The sequence below is a fragment of the Macaca fascicularis genome, chromosome 10 (genome assembly GCF_037993035.2).
Source record: "Macaca fascicularis isolate 582-1 chromosome 10, T2T-MFA8v1.1".
Classification (NCBI taxonomy): Eukaryota; Metazoa; Chordata; class Mammalia; order Primates; family Cercopithecidae; genus Macaca; species Macaca fascicularis.
The window spans coordinates 348,127-368,747 of NC_088384.1; the positions used below are offsets into that span (position 1 = coordinate 348,127).

At 46.7% G+C, this 20,621-nt stretch overlaps 1 protein-coding gene across 9 annotated transcripts in view; it reads right to left on the minus strand.

Annotated features, from left to right (window-relative positions):
* LOC135965229 (disco-interacting protein 2 homolog C-like) overlaps positions 1-20,621 on the minus strand; it is a 279,948-nt gene that overhangs the window by 255,433 nt on the left and 3,894 nt on the right. For 5 of the 9 annotated variants that reach the window (XR_012418482.1, XR_010578161.2, XM_074003282.1 and 2 more), the window contains exon 1: positions 17,861-18,090. Coding sequence is in view for 4 of the 9 variants with exons in the window: in XM_074003282.1 (XP_073859383.1) it covers positions 17,861-17,869 (9 nt within the window). In the remaining 5 variants the exon portion in view is untranslated. Of the gene's footprint in view, positions 1-3,292; positions 3,328-12,050; positions 12,191-17,860; positions 18,959-19,052; positions 19,311-20,621 lie in introns of those variants that run through there. The other 4 variants (XR_012418483.1, XR_010578171.2, XM_074003284.1 and 1 more) reach the window with 4 other exon arrangements.

Below are 20,621 nucleotides of genomic sequence, written 5' to 3' on the forward strand. Positions count from 1 at the left end.
TTCCCTGCAATCCACTCCAGCTGCTCACGGCCAGTCAGGGGGGGCGCTCTTCAGAGAGGAGCAAACGGTTTGGAGGACAGCCTGAACTCCAACGTCCCAGGTGTGGCTTGCCAGGAAGCACAGAGGAAGGATGCAGGTCCCCAGAAGGAGGAGGCGCAGGAGGACGATGAGAGAGAAGAGAGAGAGACAAGAGAGGCAGACTGCCCAGCCGGGGGCTGAGCACAGGATCTGGCTGAGGCCCCCTGGGGAGGGGCAGAGGCAAACAGGCTGCTGCTTCTAGGCTGCTCGGGAAGATACAAGCTTGAAGGGGCTGCAAGGCAGGACTCACTGAGGAGCAGTCATGTGGATGCCACGCCTCTCACATGGCACACACTGACAACATGCAACTCACATGCAACACAACACAACACGCATGTACAATGGGCTTATACAACACTGACAACACACACTGCACACAAACACACACAACCTATACAACACATACCCAATACATGTGACTCACAACACAATGTGCATTTATAACACACTCATACGACACATAACCAATACATGCAACTCACAACACAACATGTGCGTACAACACACTCATACACACATACAGCACACGTAACTTACATACAACACAACACGCACGTACAATGCACTCATACAGCACACACAACACACAACTCACATACAACACGCACATGCAACACACTCATACAACACACAACACTCATACAACACACAACACACGTAACTCACAACACAACATGCACACACAACACTCATACAACATACATACAATACATGCAACTCACAACATACACACACAACACACTCATACAGCTCACGTACAACACATGCAACTCACGTTCAACACAACATGCACGTACAACACACACAACACACGCAACTCAACACAACATTCACGTACAACACACTCATGCAACACAACACTCATACAACGTACACACAATACATGCAACTCATAACACAACATACACATACAATACACTCATACAACACATACAACACATGCAACTCACGCATAACACAGCATGCACGTACAACACACTCATACAACATATAACACATACAACATGCACACAACACACGCAACTCAACACAAATACATGTACAATTCACTCACAACACACAACACTCATACAACACACAACACATGCAACCCATAAACACATGTACAACACACTCATACAACACACAACACTCATACATCACACACAATACATGCAACTCATATACGACATACACATACACACATACAACACACAACACTCATACAACATACAAAGCATGCAACTCACAAATACACGCACAACACACTCATACAACACACAACACTCAAACGTACAATAAGTGCAACTCAACACAATATGCACATACAACACACATACAACCCATGCAACTCACATACAACACAACACACTCATACAACACATTCATACAACACACACTATACAGATTCTAAGTATGAAATAGAAAACAGCACACTCACAGTTTCTAAATTTGATGAAAACTTTTTTCAAGAAAGTCGTCCAACATCCAAACTGGTACCATGTCCTCATTTTCAGTTGCTGTTCAGATTCAAGCATTTTTATCATCTACTCTATGAATTATAATAATACAGCATAAACCCATTTTTCATTTTACACCCACTTTGCTGTGGGGTGCTCCAAAACAGGGGCCAGGAGCCTCAGAGTCGTCCCTCGGAACAAAACACAACCGACACTCAGAGGCCAGGAAGGGAACTCGGGGGGTGACACACACTCTCTCATCTGCAGAGCTCTGCTTCAAATACTTTACACGTAACCAGGCTGGAACGGGTTGGTGAGGGTACAGACATGGCAAACTGAGAAGAAACTGGCAGGTGGAGAAAGATCAGTCAAAATCCAAGGAAAAATGCTGAACATTTTCCACAAATAGTTCACACAACAGATGATACTCAGGCTACTGAAAGTTTATTGAGAGGGGTCTTGCTCCAAAGAAAAAGTTCTCTCCCAAAGTTATCAAAGATTCACAGCAGGCACCTGCCCCCAACACACCATCTTCCGAGGGCCTAGGAGTCAAAAAGAAGGTAAGACAGTAGTAAGGGTACAGGGAGAGGAGAGCGGGAGGGGACCGAGAACTCGGAACCAAGAGATGGGCGGACACTGAATGCCTGACTCCAAGGTTATCACCCCAGAAAACAAGTCTGTTTAAGTCCGTAGTAACAGTGTTAGTACTTTCACTGAACCTGCACTCAACACTGGAGAACCTCCCTGTGTTATAAAGACGATCTGAAAAATAACATTAATTCACAATGTAGAGTGATGATTCAGCCACAGAAAATAAAACTGACATAATCCACTACAAGTCACACTATGTCTGTCTTTAAGACTGGTTTATGATGCAGAAAAGAGGCAGTTTGAGATCTAAAATACTTAAACTGGCAAACACCTTGTTTCCCTGAATTCTCACAACCGTGGCACCAGCTAGAGTAAGACAGAGTGGTTTTCAGAGCTTCCAGAACAGCAGAACAGATCAATCATAAATATGCAAAAGTGATCTGAAAACAGAATTAATTAATATTCCACGTTTTGGCTTAAACTAGTCATGTGATTTCCAATAAGTGGGAAACATTCACACCGATTTTTATAAGAAAGTTCAATGTGAACACATAGTACAGAACATTGCCTTTGTTTTGGAATTTATTTATTTAATATGATAATTTCATTTGTATTTAGTTATTCTTGATGTTGAATGCTCATCTTTATTAATGATGAGCTACCCATTTTCTGACTGAGGAAACAGAAAGTTGTCACTGCCTAACAGCAATACTCAAAACAGCCTGTATGAAAGGAAAAGGTATATCTGTGTGCACACAGATGCATACACATGCATACACGTACCTATACATGTACACACGCGTGTACATATGTGCATACACATACACACATACACATGTGTGCATGAGCACACATGCATGCACACATATACACATACATGCATACACACGCATATGCACATACACGTACACTCATATACACACGTACACATGCACACACATACATGCATATACACGTGCACATGGACACGTGGACACGCACATACACACGCATACACACATGCACACACATGCATGCGTACATGCATACGTAAGTATCATCTCAGGTACGTGGATTCAAAATTCTGATGCAAACAAGAATAATTACAAAACAAGGTAGGGTGTCAACAAGTGAGAATTGAGATGAAAGTTCTGATATGTTCCAGAGACGATACGGGAGGTCGTCACATCACATAAATATCTTACCCATTTTAAACGTGACAATTCCTGCCAACATCGGCCTGGATTAAGATGATTTCATTGACATAAGGAACAGAAAATATAGTATTTATTCTAATGAGATTCTGTAATCATTACATTATTTTCACAATTATAAGTAATCACTAAATAACTTCCTCCCAAGGGTCTAAAAATAAAAATAAGATAACAAAAGAAAGTCACAGTCCTGAGAGCTTTATCATGCAAATCACAACTGTGAAAATCAAGCATGTTTTTGAGACTATGCCCTCCTCAAATATCCTTCCTGGAATTTTGTACCAGTAATGGCTGGTAATTAATTGTTATACCAGCTGGAAAGTATATCATTGGGGGTACGTGAAGTAAACATGTAAAGAGAAATGAACACACACACTTGAACCCAGGCCTCATTTCACAACTGTTTCCTACTTTCGATTTGCTTAGTTTACCTCATGAGGTACCTCGAGGAGAGAAAGCAGAGCTGGGATCTGCCCCGAGGCTGCTTCGGGAAGAGCTGGGTGGGCACCAAGACCCTCAGACCGAGGGCTGAGCTGCGTGGCTATGACCCCATCACTGCAGCTCCCCAAGCGTGTGTCCCTGTGTGTCACGCAAACCCCTGCCACACAGGTGACACACGCCACACGCCTGACACAGGCTCAGCACACAGGGAGCGATCAGTAAGTGGTGACTAGAGAGAAGTGACGGCCTTCAGCGTGGATGGAGAAAACAGGCCACAGACTCACAGAGGAAACGCCACAGATCCACAGACGGAGAAAACACCACAGACGCACGGACGGAGGAAACACCACAGACGCATGGAGGGAAGAAAAGTGCCACAGACGCACGGAGGGAGGAAAAGTGCCACAGACGCAGGGACGAAAGAAACGCCACTGACGCACGGATGGAAGAAACGCCACAGACGCATGGACGGAGAAAACGTGCCACAGAGGCACTCACGGAGAAAACAGTCCACAGATGCACGAACAGAGGAAACGCCACAGACGCACGGACGGAGGAAACAGGGCAGAGACGCCTATACACCAGTGTGGAACGTCGGACAGGAACGTCCCGGCCATGCACTGTCCACTCCCCCTAGAGACTTCCCACCCCAGAGCACTCAGGATGGCTGTGGAGCGCCTGCCACGCACCCCAGAGGCGAAGCTGGGGAGCCAGAGATGAGCAGGTTCACGTCCATCAAATGCAGCTGCAATCCCTGTAATAACTGGAGGTCACTATTAAACAGAAGGGCACTTCACTTGGAATAAAAGCACTCTGCATAAAAGAACTAAAGATTGGCTGGAGACAGCTTAGAAACCGTCACCATTATTCTTGTTAGTGACAGCGAAGCTTCAAGAGTGGTCACTTTTCCTGTAGAAATCCCACAGAGGTGATTCCTGGAACTCATTTAGAATATTTCTTTCCCAGAAACCACACAACCAAGAACTTAATAGTGCCGTCTCTTGACCAGAAAGATTCAGATTTCTGATGAAACTAAACCCTGTCCAGCCTCCTGATTCTAGAAGATGCTGTACAGAAAAGCTAACTCAAAGGGGTCTCATTTCTTTTGTCATCCACGACACATAAAAAATTTTTTTAAATATACAAAAAATGTAGGAATCGTACAGTGAATACCCATGTGTCTACCCCCTGGATCACAGACTAGATTTAAATGTAAAGTTCTAAAGGTTCCCAGCTAAGGAAATGTGCAGTGTAAGCCTCTACCTGGTTAGAACCAAGGGGAATGGAATGAGCTTTCCCCAGCCTTGCTGCTCAGCTGGGAGGGGCTGCCACAGCTCAGCCACCCCACCCCAGAGCACCCAGGATGGCTGTGGAGTTCCTGCCACCCACCCCAGAGGTGAGGCTGGATCCCCATTCGCGGTGTTAAGAATGAGCCAGCCTTTAGAGGCCATGTGGTCTATACTTGAATAGAAAATGTTCCAGGAAACTAAAGATTCCAATGCGTGCACTGAATTCCTAACCATTTGAAACCCAGGCTCCTCATCTATACACGAAGAACAACGCTCTCTCCTGGGAAAGCATTTCAGAAGGACGAAAAAGGATCCACATGAGAGCAGCTGAAAACTACAAGGCATCATGCAATTATAAGCCTTTTTCTATATCTTTGTTTCAAGGAATGTCAGCATTCTAAATATTGCAGTTCATCCCACATCACCTTTCAGGAGCAAATCATAACGATCAAAAGTATCAGCAGAATCACTACCAGCTCAGTCGCCATGTGCTTCTTCTTCCTGCATGACAATTCCTGCAGAACGATGGGACCATCCAAGAATGGCTCCCTGCCATCATGTGCCCATTCTCCTTCCCCAGGGGGCTATTCCTGTACTCACGGGGCATGGGAAACCTGTATAACGCCACCAGAAAGTCCTTGTTTGACTTACACACTTCCCAGAAGGGCTGATTTTATCCAGAATCCTAACTGTGTCAAACACTAAACCTAAGAAATCATCAAGAAACCAAGGAAATGTAAGGCCATGTCCTGCCCCGGGTGCATGGCTACTAGGGGAGAAATAGAAAATGAGACATGAAAGGAAACTTTTAAGATATTCAGACCATCACTGGATGATTCCAGGAACCCATTACAGATCATTGCTGTTCCTAATAACAGGAAAGAAATTCTAAAATCCCAACAGGCATGGTGAGTCCCTCACTTGCATGAAGTCAAAATAATAATCCATCACTCTCTTCAAAAGGACAAAAGAAAAACTCTACTTCCTCTTCATATTAATTTGTGTACAAGCGACTTAAGTGAGAAAATCTTAATGTCTGGACTGTGATATCAATAGCAAAATAATCCCAAGATTCCCAATTAAAAGATAGAGACGGCCTGAATGAATTTAAAACAAGAAAAACCGACTATATGCTGCCTACAAAAAACACAGTTCAGCTGCAAAGACACACATAGACTAAATGTGAAGGGATGGAAAAACACATTCCACATTAATGGAAATCAAAGGTAAGCAAGAGTAGCCATATTTATTTCAGATCAATCACAATTTAAGTCAAAAACTGTAAAAAGGAGAAAAAAAGGTAATTATATAATAAAGAGATCAAAATAGCAAAAGGATATAACAATTACGAGTATATGTGCACCCAACAACAAAGCACTCAGATATATAAAGCAAATATTAGTAGATCTAAATGGAGAGAGAGGTCGGGCGCGGTGCCTCACGCCCATAATCCCAGCATTTTGGGAGGGATGTGGAGGCAGGTGGATCACCTGAGGTCAGGAGTTTAAGACCAGCCTGGCCAATATGGTGAAACCCTGTCTCTACTAATACAAAAAATTAGCCCAGCATGGTGGCACATGCCTGTAATCCCAGCTACTTGGGAGGCTGAGGCAGGAGAATCACTTGAACTCAGGAGGTGGAGGTTGCAATGAGTTGAGATTGCACCTCTGCCCTCCAGCCTAGGCAACAAGAGCAAAACTCTGTCTCAAATAAATTTATATATACATATATATGTATAGAGAGAGACAGGGAGACACCAACACAACAATAGTAGGAGCTTCAAAATCCCACTGTCAGTACTGGAGGTCATCTAGACAAAAAATAACAACAAAACATCAAATTTAAAGTCCAGTGTAGACCAAATGGACCTAACAGACATTTACAGAACATTTCATCCAACAGATACAAAATGCACATTCTTCTCAGCACATGGAATATTCTCTAGAATCCACCACATGTTAGGCTACAAAAGAATTCTCAATACATTTTTTCTAAAATTGAAATAACATCTAGGATATTCTCAGACTCTAACAGAATAAAGCTATAAATCAACAACAAGGAACAGACACTTCTCAAAAGAAGACATTTATGCAGCCAATAGAGACATGAAAAAATGCTCATAATATAGAATGAGACCACCACTTCTCCTGTTGTCTTTCCCAGCTTTTCCCCGTCTCCCCTTTTCCCTAGTTTATAAGACAGGAGAAGGGGGAGAAAACAAAAAGTTAGAAAGAAACAGAAGGAAGATAAATAGCTAGAGGACCTTGGCACCACCACCTGGCCCTGGTGGTTAAAATAATAATAATAATATTAACCCCTGACCAAAACTACTAGTGTTATCTGTAAATTCCAGACATTGTTTGAGAAAGCAGTGTAAAACGTTTTGTTCTGTTAGCTGATACATGTAGCCTCCCATCATGTTTTGTCTGAGGCTAGTCCTGCTACAATAATCACTCGCCATCAGAGAAATGCAAATCAAAACCACAATGAGATACCATCTCACACCAGTTAGAATGGTGATCATTAAAAAGTCAGGAAACAACAGGTGCTGGAGAGGATGTGGAGAAATAGGAACACTTTTACACTGTTGGTGGGACGGTAAACTAGTTCAACCATTGTGGAAGACAGTGTGGTCATTCCTCAAGGATCTAGTACTAGAAATACCATTTGACCCAGCCATCCCAATACTGGGTATATACCCAAAGGATTATAAATCATGCTGCTATAAAGACACATGCACACGTATGTTTATTGCGGCACTATTCACAACAGCAAAGACTTGGAACTAACCCAAATGTCCATCAATGACAGACTGGATTAAGAAAATGTGGCACATATACACCATGGTATACTATGCAGCCATAAAAAAGGATGAGTTCATGTCCTTTGTAGGGACATGGATGCAGCTGGAAACCATCATTCTCAGCAAACTATCGCAAGGACAGAAAACTAAACACCGCATGTTCTCACTCATAGGTGGGAAATGAACAGTGAGATCACTTGGACACAGGAAAGGAAACATCACACACTGGGGCCTGTTGTGGGGAGGGGGGAGGAGGGAGGGGGGAGGGATAACATTAGGAGATATACCTAATGTAAATGATGAGTTAATGCGTGCAGCATACCAACTTGGCACGCGAATACATATGTAATAAACCCGCACATTGTGAACATGTACCCTAGAACACAAAGTTTAATTTTAAAAAAAATCAACAACGAGGAGAACTTTCAAAACTGTATGAATACATAGAAATTAAACAATATGCCCTTGAATAGCCAATGGGTCAATGAAGAAATGAAGAAGGAAATTTAAAAATTTCTGGAAATAAATGAAAACAGAAACACAACATATCAAAGTTTATGGTATACAGCAAAAGCAGTATTAAGAGGAAAGTTTATAACAATAAACTCCTACATTTAAAAAACAGATTTAAAATAAACAACCTAACAACGAACTGCAATGAGCTAGAAGAGCAAGAACAAATCAAATCCAAAAGTGGTAGAAGAAAAGACATAACAAAGATCAAAGAGGAACTAAATAAACTTGAAACTAACAAATATAAAAATGAAGAAAAAAATGTTGGTTTTTTGAAAAGATAAATAAAATAGACAAACCATTAGCTACACTAAGCAAACAAAAAGAAATCCGAAAGAAATAAAATTAGAAACAGAAAAGGAGAATGACAGTTGATACCACAGAAATACAAGGGATCATTACAGACTATTTTGAACAACTATATGTCAACAGATTGGAAAACCTAGAAGAAATGGATAAATTCCCGGACACGTACAACCTACCAAGATGGAACCAAGAAGAAACGGAAATCCTAAAACAGACCAATAATGAGTAACATGTATGACTAAGTAATAATAAAAAGTCTCCCAACAAAGAAAAGCCCAGAACTAGGTGACTTCGCAGCTGAATTCTACACATTTTTGTTTCAATTCTTCTCAAACTATTCCAAAAGTATTGAAGAGGAGGGAATCCTGCCAAGTTCATTCTTCAAGACCAGCATTACCCTGATACCAAAATAAGACAAGGACACAATAAAAAGAGAAAACTATAGGTCAATATCCCTGATGAACACAGATGCAAAAATCCTCAACAAAATACTAACAAACTGAATCCAACAGCAAATCAAAAAGATTATACACCATGATCAAGTGGGATTTATCCCAGGATGCAAGGATTGCTGAACAAACACAAATCAATAATCATGCTACATCACATCAACAGAATTAAGGACAAAAACCATAATATCATTTCGATAGATACAGAAAAAGCATTTGATAAAATTCAACGCTGCTTCATGATAGAAAGTCTCAACAAAAGAGGCACTGAAGGAAAAATACCTCAACACAATAAAGGCCATATGTGACAAACCCACAGCTAACATAATGGGGAATGGGGAAACACTAAGAGCTTTTTCTCTGAGATCTGTAACAAGACAAGGACGCCCACTTGTGCCACGCCTATTCAACACAGCACTGAACGTCCTAGTCAAGAGCAGTCAGGCAAGAGAAAGAAATCAAGGGCACCCAAAGTAGAAAGGAGGCACTCTAATTGTCTGTTTTCAGACAATGTGCTCTTATATATTAAAAAAAAAAAAAAAAAAAAAGACTCCAGCAAAAATCTCTTTGAACTGATAAACAAATTCAGTAAAGTTACAGAATACAAAATCAACATATAAAAATCAGTAGCATTTCTATAGACCAACAATGAGCCAGTGAAAAAAGAAATCAAGAAAGCAATCCCATTTAACTACAAAAATATAAAATAAAAATAAAAATACCTCAGAAGAAATCTAACCAAGAAGGTTAAAGATCTCTATGAGGAAAACGATATTCTACCCTCGGAAGGTAGAACAGTGGCTTCTAGAGACAGGAAAGGGCGGCGGGAAGGCAGAAAGGGAGAGGTTATCTAATGGATACAAAATTACATCTAGATAGTAAAAATAAGGGTTAGTGTGCTATAGCCTTGTAGGGTGACTATAGTTTACAATTTATTGTATATTTTCAAGCAGCTAGAAGAGAGGATTTTAAATATTCCCAGCATTAAGAAATGACAAATGTTTGAGATGATGGACATGCTAATTACCCTGAGTTGCTAATTACACACGAAAAACATGTATTGAAATATCATACTGTATCCCATGGATATGTACTATAATGTGTCCATTAAAAATAATAATTGTTAAAAACCCAAGGGTCATTTCTCATGTGTCCTATGTCAGTGTTGTGGTCCATTGGTGGAGACCCAGCCATTTGCAAGTAAGACTATAGTCACTTGAGCTGAAAGCAAATGAATCGTCACAAAAATTACCACTGGCACCGAGTCTTCTTTCCAGAATTTCCTGCCCACAGCACTGCCACAGTCACTGTGGGCAGGAAAGACACACTAGCACCCAAGTTTCAACCCCAGTACAGTTGATGCTTTTATTTCTCTGGTTTGGAATAGGTGTGTGTTCATAATTTACGTTTACTCCAACTGTCCCCTTGCTTAAATAGCTTCTTAAGGATAACTTCCTCTTACTAAATCCCAACAGCTTCTGAGCATCCGTTATATTCTCCAAAGTAAATAAAAAGAGAAAACGTGTTGAAAGCCTGATAATGTTCACTTAAGAATCCAGCATGATGTACAGCTTGAAATGACTACTCCACCTTGTTCCTTTACATGACTTTTAAAGTAGCCCCAGTTATTATACATAATTGAGGTCATAATTTCTGCAATACCATTAGGTCCACGAACGGTAGGGCCAGAGGACTTCAAAGTCTGTCTCCGATTTTTTTTTTTAAAAAAGGGAAAGCTCATGAGAGTAGGTAATGAAAATAAATATTCACACAACTCGGAACAGGGGATGGTGAAACATAAAACTCCAGCCTGGCACAGGTGTCCAGCCAGTGAGGGTGGGGACACAGACTCATAGGGTCCCCACAATCCCTCAAAAATGCCACAGACAGGTGGGTGGCCTGAGACAGAGCCAGGCTCCGAATTCCGGGAGCTGTCTGGCTCATGTGCACCTCATGTGGTCCACACTGCACGAGGATGCCCAACGTCACCAGTCCCGGTGCAGAACACAAGAATGCCCCATGGCATGAGCCCCCGCTGCACAGCATAGCCCGAAGGTGCCAGCTCAGACTCCTACACACGCTGGTCACCAAGGCACTGCCCTCCAGGAAGGAGGACCCCAGAGGTCGTGGCAGGGTGAGGTTCTGCTCTTCATCATCCGCGAGCAGAGGGGAAAGTCCCAGCAGACATTTGGGGAGCCTCTACACGTGGTTCTGGGACTCTGAGTGGAGGTTCAAAGATGTCCCCAGGTACGCCAGACTCAAACCTAAAAAAGACCCATTCTTCCAGATATGCCCAGACTGGAACCTATATAGGCCATCCTTCCTAGCTTTTCTCTGGAAAACCAGGCTTAAAAGAGTATCGACTAAAAGGGGCCACCAGGAAGACAGAAGTCCTATCTTTAAAAAAAGATTTTTTTTTTTTTTTTTTTTTTTTAAAAGAGGCACTGAGGCTCTGACCCATCTGAGCACAGAGTACATGCTCGGCAGCCTCTGTCAGAGCAGAGCAAGTACACACATGCTCTCCATGCCCTGTGCTCCCAGCACCCGTGCTCCCCGCACCCATGCTTCACACGCCCGTGCTCCCCGCACCCGTCCTCTCCACGCCCATGCTCCCTACACCTATCTGTGCTCCCCATGCCTATGCTCCCTGCAGCCGTGCTCCCCGCACTGTGCTCCCTGCGCCCATGTCTGCTCCTCGAGCTCTCTTCCACTGGTTTCCTCTGTACATCCCTCTTGATAGTCACTGTCACTGTCACCTCGAATCACCTGGCTAAATGGAGGTAAAGAAAAAGTCTAGAGTAGCACATTGGAGGACAGAGTGGAAGTGGCTATTTACCAAGCAGGGCTATGAGATGAGCGCATCTGATCCCCATTAATCCTGACGGTCAGTTGATTAGCCCTGTTCAACAGCTGGGGACACTGAGGTGTGGAAGGACGGGCTTGCTTACCCCAGACGATGCTGACAGTGTGGGCCCAGCCCAGTCCCACAGCCACCAGGAGGAGGCTCCTCACTGGGCAGGCGCGGATGTGCAGCCCAGAGAACGCTTGGGACCCTGGCACAGACTCCTCAGGAAGGAAACAGAGAAAGGCCCACAGAGACTCAAGCAGCACAGAAGAAGGTCACCCACAAGTTAAAAATAGATGTTTGTGCTTTACCGTCCCAGAGTGCTAAAAATCCAACCCACTCACACGCACAGCCTGACGTGAGCCTGGCCTCCTGCAGCACTGGGCTAAGCGAGAGACGTACCTGCCTCTCTCCCGACAATAGCAAACTTGGCAGCTATTCTTCAATGTACTTGACACGCTTCTGTGAGGATTAAGCGACACTCTGTCGACACTGGCTAAGGTTAATCCTGACACAGCCAACCATCTAGATCTGCAGTGAACAAACAACTTACTTTGGATGATTCTGCCACTAACAAAGACCCTGAATCTCCCACCAAAGCTTAGTGACACGACTTACCTTTCTGTTTTCATTTCAGGTACACTGGCCCACATGATCTAATTTACCTGCTGATAATGCCTTGGAAAGACCACCAGGGGGCCCCACACCATTTTCAGCTTTAGAGGGATGTGAATTTCCCTTTGATGAGAAAGGTGATGGGGAAATAAAACAAGGATCCAAAACAGATGCCTGTGTGTTTCCTGGGAGTGATAAAGTCAGGAACTGCCTCTGTGTGTCAGGCGAGGGAATAACAGAGACAATGGCACCAACTCCTGAGACAGAAGACCTGATGCATGGTGCAGCCACCGCCTGTGGCCAAGGAAATTCCAGGGAATGTAGACCCCAGTTGTATGGTACAGCCACCATGTGCGACCACAGAAATTCCAGGAATGCAGACCCTCAGTCACATGGTACAGCCACTATCTGCAGCCACAGAAATTCCAGAGAACGCAGACCCTCAGACACATGGTACAGCCACTATCTATGGCCATGGAAATTCCAAGGAATGCAGACCCTCAGTCACATGGTACAGCCACCATATATGGCCACGGAAATTCCGAGGAATGCATACCCCAGTCGCATGGTGCAGCCACAGCCTGCAGCCACAGAAATTCTGGAGAACGCAGACCCCAGTCGCATGGTACAGCCACTACCTATGGCCATGGAAATTCCAGAGAACAGAGACCCTCATTCCCATGGTACAGCCACCACCTATGGCCACGGAAATTCAGGGGAACGCAGACCCTCAGTTACATGGTACAGCTACCACCTGTGGTCACAGAAATCCTGGGGAACACAGACTCCAGTCGCATGGTGCAGCTACCACCTGTGGTCACAGAAATCCTGGGGAACACAGACTCCAGTCGCATGGTGCAGCCACCACCTGCAGTCACGGAAATTCCAGGGAATGCAGACCCCAGTCACATGGTACAGCCACCATCTATGGCCACGGAAATTCCAGGGAACATAGACACCAGTCGCATGGTGCGGCCACCACCTGTGGCCATGGAAATTCTGGGGAATGCAGGCCCCAGTCTCTAAAGTATGAACTTCACTGCAGTGAATGTGGAAGAGTTTCTCTCTGTGCAGAGCTCAGTATCCAGAAGGGGAGATGGCCCCAGGAATGCCTTCCTCCTCTTCAGAGCTCAGGGCCTAGGGCTGACACCCTTGGGAGGGGTCCTTGTTCAGCAATTGTGCCTGTGGAGGGTCCCCCAACACTCACCGTGCACCTCCTAGGAGCGGAGGCTACAAAAGGGAGCCAGAGACCAAGCTCTGCTCAGACAACAGTGAGCTGATGGCCTTCCACTCTAAGTTCAACAGGGACCCAGGGACCAAGCTCTGCTCAGACAACAGTGAGTTGATGGCCTTCCACTCTAAGTTCAACAGGGACCCAGGGACCAAGCTCTGCTCAGACAATAGTGAGCAGATGGCCTTCCACTCTAAGTTCAACAGGGACCCAGGGACAAAGTTCTGCTGAGACAACAGTGAACTGATGGCCTTCCACTCTAAGTTCCAACTGCATGGAATGTGTATTCCATGAATGCTTGTTAAATGAATGATTCATATAAGGTCATCTGTGCTGACCTTTGCTGGTCTGCTGAATGTGAGCTTCAGAGCATAGGCCTCATTCCTGGAGCAGCCAGCTCTTCCCAGAGCGACGGCCGCTGCAGGGCAAAGCCCAGAGCTTGTCCTGCAGCAACACACTCAGGACCCTGCGCTGGGCACGCTGGGGGCCTCTCCAGCAGAAGATCCCCAGCCCGGACCGTGCAATACCAGTGAACCCCAGGGGAGTCCCAAGTGCTCAAAATCATGTAAATGTCCATTGTGATTTAACATATCAATTTTAGAAGAAAGGGCATATTGCCACCTCTCTCCTCAAACTAGGGACTATAAATCGATCCATCACCCTAACTGAGACTCTGCCTTAAATTCTGCTAAAACTACCATCCAAACACTCAAATTTACATTAGCGTTAAGGGAAAAAAAAAACTAAACCAAACACCTGTAAGAAACGGTCAAGTAACCTGTGATACATCAACCCAAAGATTAAACATGAAAACAATGAAGTAGCAAGATATTAAAAGAATATAAACTCTATGTACATCATGGTCCAAGGTTCTAAAATTACACAGAAACAAAGACTGGAATGGAAGGGGGATACGTTTACAGACACATTTTTTATTTTTTAATTTTTAATATTGCTTCTCTAATGTATGATTTGACTAACCAGATAATTCAGCAAAAAATAAAAAAATAAATTGTGCCTATAGATAAATATGTAAAGAATCCTTTTCTTTGATGCCAATGGAATTAGTTTGGGTCTGACCCACAGTCTTCAATCTTTTAATTAAGACACAAAAATCATCTTTCAAGCTGTTAGGAAAAAAAGAAGAAAAAGATTGAAAACCAGGAGCCCAGAAAAAAAGGACTCGCTATGTATCACAGCGTCTCTCCACGCCTCTCCACCAAGGACAGTGCTCCCTCTTTCCCCATTTTCATACCTACTGCACAAAACACTTAGTAAAGAACTATCTCAATTCATGAGTCACACAGCACAAAGGGCCAGTGTCTCTGCCAAACATACCCTGCAGCCCCAAAACGAAGAGGCAACTGGTTCCTTCCTTCCTCAGTGAAGGAAGAATGAGAGGCTGCTGGTTGTCATTTTAAATCTCACACCTCAATGTCTTAGCACTTTCCTGCTTTGTTGGTTTCCAGGGCTTATTAAAATTAACCACCCCCCACCCCCCCCGCGGATATTGAAGAAAGAAAGCAGGAAGGTTGTGCAGGCTTCCAAGAGGCAGAGCCCTGCTTCCGCAGCCACCTCTGTCTTTCTACCCACAGCAGCCGGGTTTACCAATTAGTCTCCCTTAAAGAGCAGTTTATGCTCATCGCGAACAAATGGATGCAATTGCTTCTTTTGAGATGCAGCAAGTTTTGGGCCCTCAGCAAAAAGAAAAAGAAAGAAAGAAAGAAAGAAAGAAAGAAAGAAAGAAAGAAAGAAAGAAAGAAAGAAAGAAAGAAAGAAAGAAAGAAAGAAAGAAAGAAAGAAAGAAAGAAAGAAAGAGAGAAAGAGAGAGAAAGAAAGAGAGAGAAAGAAAGAAAGAAAGAAAAAAGAAAAGAAAAGAAAAAAAGAAAGAAAGAAAGAAAGAGAGAAAGAGAGAGAAAGAAAGAGAGAGAAAGAAAGAAAGAAAAAAGAAAAGAGAAAGAAAGAAAGAAAGAAAGAAAGAAAGAAAGAAAGAAAGAAAGAAAGAAAGAAAGAAAGAAAGAAAGAAAGAAAGAAAGAAAGAAAGAAAAAACAGGGCACTGGCACAACAGTCATAACCTCTGCGTGGCACACACACAGAAGGAAAGTTAAAGCCCTGGAGGCGGAGGCGTTCGGAAAGGGAAGGTGGAAGTAGGAAGGACGCCCACGGGATAGAGTGGTCAGAAACAGACCACCTCACCAAAGGGCGCCTTAGACGTTCCAGAGGACAAAATGCTCCTCTTTCCAGGGTAAACACCCATTTGCCAAACTCAGCCAGTGACGGTAAGCAGGAGTTTGCTTTTTTTTTAAGGCGTCTGAGTAACGATGACAAGAGCAAGAAATGAGCTTAATAATGGGACTGACAGGGCCCTGGGCTGGTGACTCTGCTGATGTGCACAGCATCAAAACCCAGGTTCCTCAATGCGCTCCCTCTGCAGTTCAGGACAGCACTACAACTCACCCCATCAATCACTGCTTAAAAAATCAGTTCTAAAAAAAGACGACCCATTTGAAAGCAGCCGGAGGAGGAAGACAGAGAGTGTCTCACAGAATCCAACCGCTTGTAGCCTCGGAACCATAACAAGAATATGAAACTAGCGGGTCCAGTGTGAGGCAGAACAGAGACGCCATCACGGCTCTCAGGAGGCTGAGCAGGAAGCGCATGGCTCAGGCCCTGCAACGCCCTAAGGGCGCCTGGAGCAGCCCACAGGCCTGTGTCCTTCGTGTGGGTTCACCTTCCTAGTTTCCTGGGTAAATTCAATGTACAGCATTTATTCGCCAAGAAAAGAACATTCAAATCAAACTACTGTCATAACTCTGAAGGGCTCTTAACACTCCAGTCCACACGTTCAAAAGCCCACAAATATCAGTGCTGCCACTGTGCAGGTAACAATGTTTTGGATGCATCATGCACGTAACCAGTAACGACGTTTTCATGTTTTCCGTAGCCATCTCATTCAGGATACTAAAATGATCTGTGACGACTTGATACTTAGTTATCTGTGATTTTCAGATAGATTTAACAAGGCTACCTGGCCAAGAAGGCCTCACCCTCCTGAACCTGGGCACCGGTGCCCCTACGTGCACCTGGGGCCTGGGGAGCGCAGTCTCCACCACCTCTCGCTCTTCAATGTTAAATGTCCTCCCGGAGCGCCTGCGTCGTGGGCCCAGGCTCGGCCCCTCCTGGAGAGCCCTTTCCACATTACAGGACAGGGGAAGCCCAGAGCCCGCGCTGCAGCGCCACTGACGTCCCGGAGTCCCCGATTCCTGCTCCTTCCCGTCCGCGGAGGCTGGCGGGGAGGGCCTGGGACCCATTTTAGTTTTCGGTTTTGTCACGAGCCGGAAGGCGACAGCACATGCGAGCGCAGGAAACCCTTTTTTAAAATCTTCCAACGGAAACGCGAGGGGCTGCCTGACTGCCTCGGAGACGCTAGGCGGGAACCCAGAGCACCCCTGCCGTTTCCCGCATTGCAGCAGCCGGGACCCCGCCCACGCCGCGGGGGGCCCGAGGCGACAGGAGGCCCGCCGGGATCCGGCCCTTTCTTCCTCGACAAGCTGGGGGGTGGCGTGGGGCGGAGTTGGGGGGCGGGGGCAACTTAAGAAGTGATCGCGCTGTACCCAGGATTCGGAGGGGAAGCCCGGCCCCATCCTACAGCTCAGAGGCAGAACGACCCCGGAAGGTGCTCCAGGCGACCCCCTCTACCAGGCTCAATTTAAAACATAAACCGGAGAGGGTGGAAAGCTCACTATTTTCCGAATGGAGGTTCCTATCGCCATGTTCCTTCCTCCTCCGCCCCACCCGGCATGGACCCCGGGGCTGCCTTGCCGGCTCCCGCCGCCCCGCAGGTACCCCTGCCGCTCCCGGGCACGGGCTTCTCCCCAGTTCTTCCCATCGCTTCCCCGCTCTTCTCCCCAGTTCTTCCCATCGCTTCCCCACCTTTCCCCGGGTCCTCCCATCGCTTCCCCCTCTTCTGCCCGGTTCCCCCATCCCCTTCGCCCTGTTCTCCCCTTCTCCCTCTTCTCCCCTTCTCCGTCCGTCCCTCCCTCGCCGCCCGGAGGGGGGCGCGCACCTTGAGCATGTCCCCCGCTGGTCAGCACGCCGATGGCCTTGCCGGCCCCGGAGAGCTGCTCCAGGAACTTCCGCAAGGAGCCCTTGGGGGCCCGGGAGTCTTCCGCGTCCAAGACGAGGAGGCCGAGGGCAGCCGCTAGTCCGGGTGCGCAGCAGGCAATGGAGACCCTGCCCGCGTGCGCCCGACTCGGAAACGCTGCCCCGCCCGCGCCCCCGCCCGGCCCTAGCGTCAAAGGGCCTTGACGGGCGGGGCCCAAGCGCACAGGAGGGGCTGCGGGGGTGGGGCGCGGCTAGGGGCAGGGGCAGGGGCAGGGAAAGGGGCAGAGAAAGGGGCAGGGGCTGGCCGGGGCCGGGTGTGAGCAGGAGGACCTACGCGGGGGTCGTCGTAGGTGGCTGCCGCGCTAGCGGTGGGTGAGGTCGCGGAGGCGGGGGTAACACCACAAGTGGGCGGAGTCCCTGGGGGTGGGGCCGCGTTGCCGGTGTGCTACCCTTGCGGGTGGGTTGGAGGACTCTGGTTGGGGCCTTTAGAGATGCCCGGAGCGCCACAGGTGGGGGCAGGGGCAGCGACCGGGGGAGGGGAGACCGCAAGGGGGCGGGGTCACATCGTTCGCTGGGCGGGCCAAGGCAGGGCGGAATAGAACGCCGGGAGCATCTCCCGGGGCGGGGAGGGGGGGGGCAAGGGAGACCGTGAGTGGGCGCGAACGCCGGGGCCGGTGGAAACTCCGCACTTGCGGGGAGCGCCGATGGCGGGGTGGGGTGGAATTGGGGCGCGGAGACCCCACCTGGACGCGGAGGCTCGCGGCAGGCCCGGTAGATCCGGCTGTTGTCAGCGCCGAGCCCGGCCGCGCGCACAGCTTCTTGGTGGCGGCAGGATTCCTCCTGGGGCTGCGCTAGGAGCCTCTGCGCGCGGCTTCCTCGATCCCCGCCCCCACGTTTTCTCTGCAGCCTGAGGTCGGGAAGGACGCACGGAGAGTGGATCCTCCAGGTGGTGGGAAAAGCTGAGCGCGGCGAGCTTAGCTATGACGAAGCAGCGATTTCCTGGGTCCACGGGGTCTGTGGCGCTCCCGGGCCCCCAGCTCGTCCCGTGGGGAGAAGAATCCTTGGGGTGGGGAAGAGTATCGGGGCGCTACACTCAGAGACGCATGGGCGCGCGAAAGTCAGAGTGGGATAGGAGGAGGCGCAACGGGACTGACCTGGCGGGGAGGCGGGACGACACTTCCTCCCTACGGACAGGCGCGCTGCTGTACGCTGTGCCGACCTCGGCTGACTTCACCGGCCAACTCCACGTGCTGAAATACGCACATTCAAAGCGCTGTGCCAGTTGCCCATCCACAGCTTAACAGCCTGGTGCCAGTTACCTGCGATGGGACAGGGAGCAGCCCCTACAAAAGCACGGGCTTATGGGATCCCGGTTCCTTCAGTGCTCACCCCACGAAGAAGGGCTCCCAAACGGCCCCACTCGAGGGCTTTCCGGAGGATGGTCCTGCGCAGTGGGTGTTTGTTGAACAGATAGGAAACAACAAAAGAGACTAAGAAGAGGTTTGTTCTATGAACCCGGGAAAGTGAAGCAATCGCAAAGGAGAGTCTCACCAAAGGGCAATCCTGGGGAAAAGATGGAGAGGCATGGATTTTTCTTGGATGTGTGCCTCATCCTGGGGCTCATCCCGCTGAGCATCAAATATTCATTGCAAAAGAGGAAAAAAAATATATGCTGCAGACAATGCTGGATGGTCTAATCTCTCCCTTGGCCAGAATTAACGGCGAAATTCCTAACCCCTCGTGGTCCTCAGAATCACCTGTCCTATGCACACCCCCATTAAACCACTGAAGTCCAGTTTCTGGGAGCTCAGCCAGGAAATGTGTAGTTTTAAACAAACCACCTAGGTTATCCTGATGAATGCAAAGTCAGAGAGCGCTGCTCTCATGCAGTGAACCTGAGCATTATTCTATTAATTAAAAGGGAGAGGCGAATCCTGGCTGTCTTAAGGTGGCAGTTGAGTGGCCTTTGCCTTCTGGCGGGCAGAAGAGCAGACCGAGGTTCTAAGCACCTGCACCCACAGTTGGGCTCAGGATCTGTGCTGGAGAATAGAAGGGCTAATTTAATTATTCATGCCTTTTTAGAGCACGTTACATGTGGAGAAGGTGGGCCACACTGAATTTTATTTTAGCCAAATACCCGTTATCTCCTTATACAATTGATATTTTTATATTGAACATTAGGGGATTGGTCATTTGTCATCAAATTGTCTGTAATACAGAAAATGATAGATACAACCTAACAGTTCAAACATGATGAGTTAAATAAATGATGGTAAAAATATGCGCTGCAATAATATTTAGTTGCTGTTACCGCTACAAAGATATGTGTCTACTGACATGGAAATATGTTCAGGACATACAAATAAGTGAAAAGGCAGGCCTAGACGCAGTGCGAGCCTGTGTGTGAGTGCGTGCGTGCGTGTGTGTGTGTGTGTGTGTGTGTGTGTGAGTCTGCATACATCTGTAAATGTTTCTGAGCATTTTATTTCCTTTCTTTTGCTTAGTATAGGCAATGCCATTTTTCTCTGCGATGAACAGGTATTGTTTAGGGAATAGAAATAGCTAATGAAAAACAATAAAATTTAGAGTGTCAAGACCCCCAAGGTTACGGATTATGTTCAAAAGTTTGTCTGTGTATAAGGGCTGGGGTCAGGGTGGTCACTGACGGTCCTCACACATCTGTTCTTATGAGTTTGGCCCCTTGCTCAGTCAGTCAGGGAATT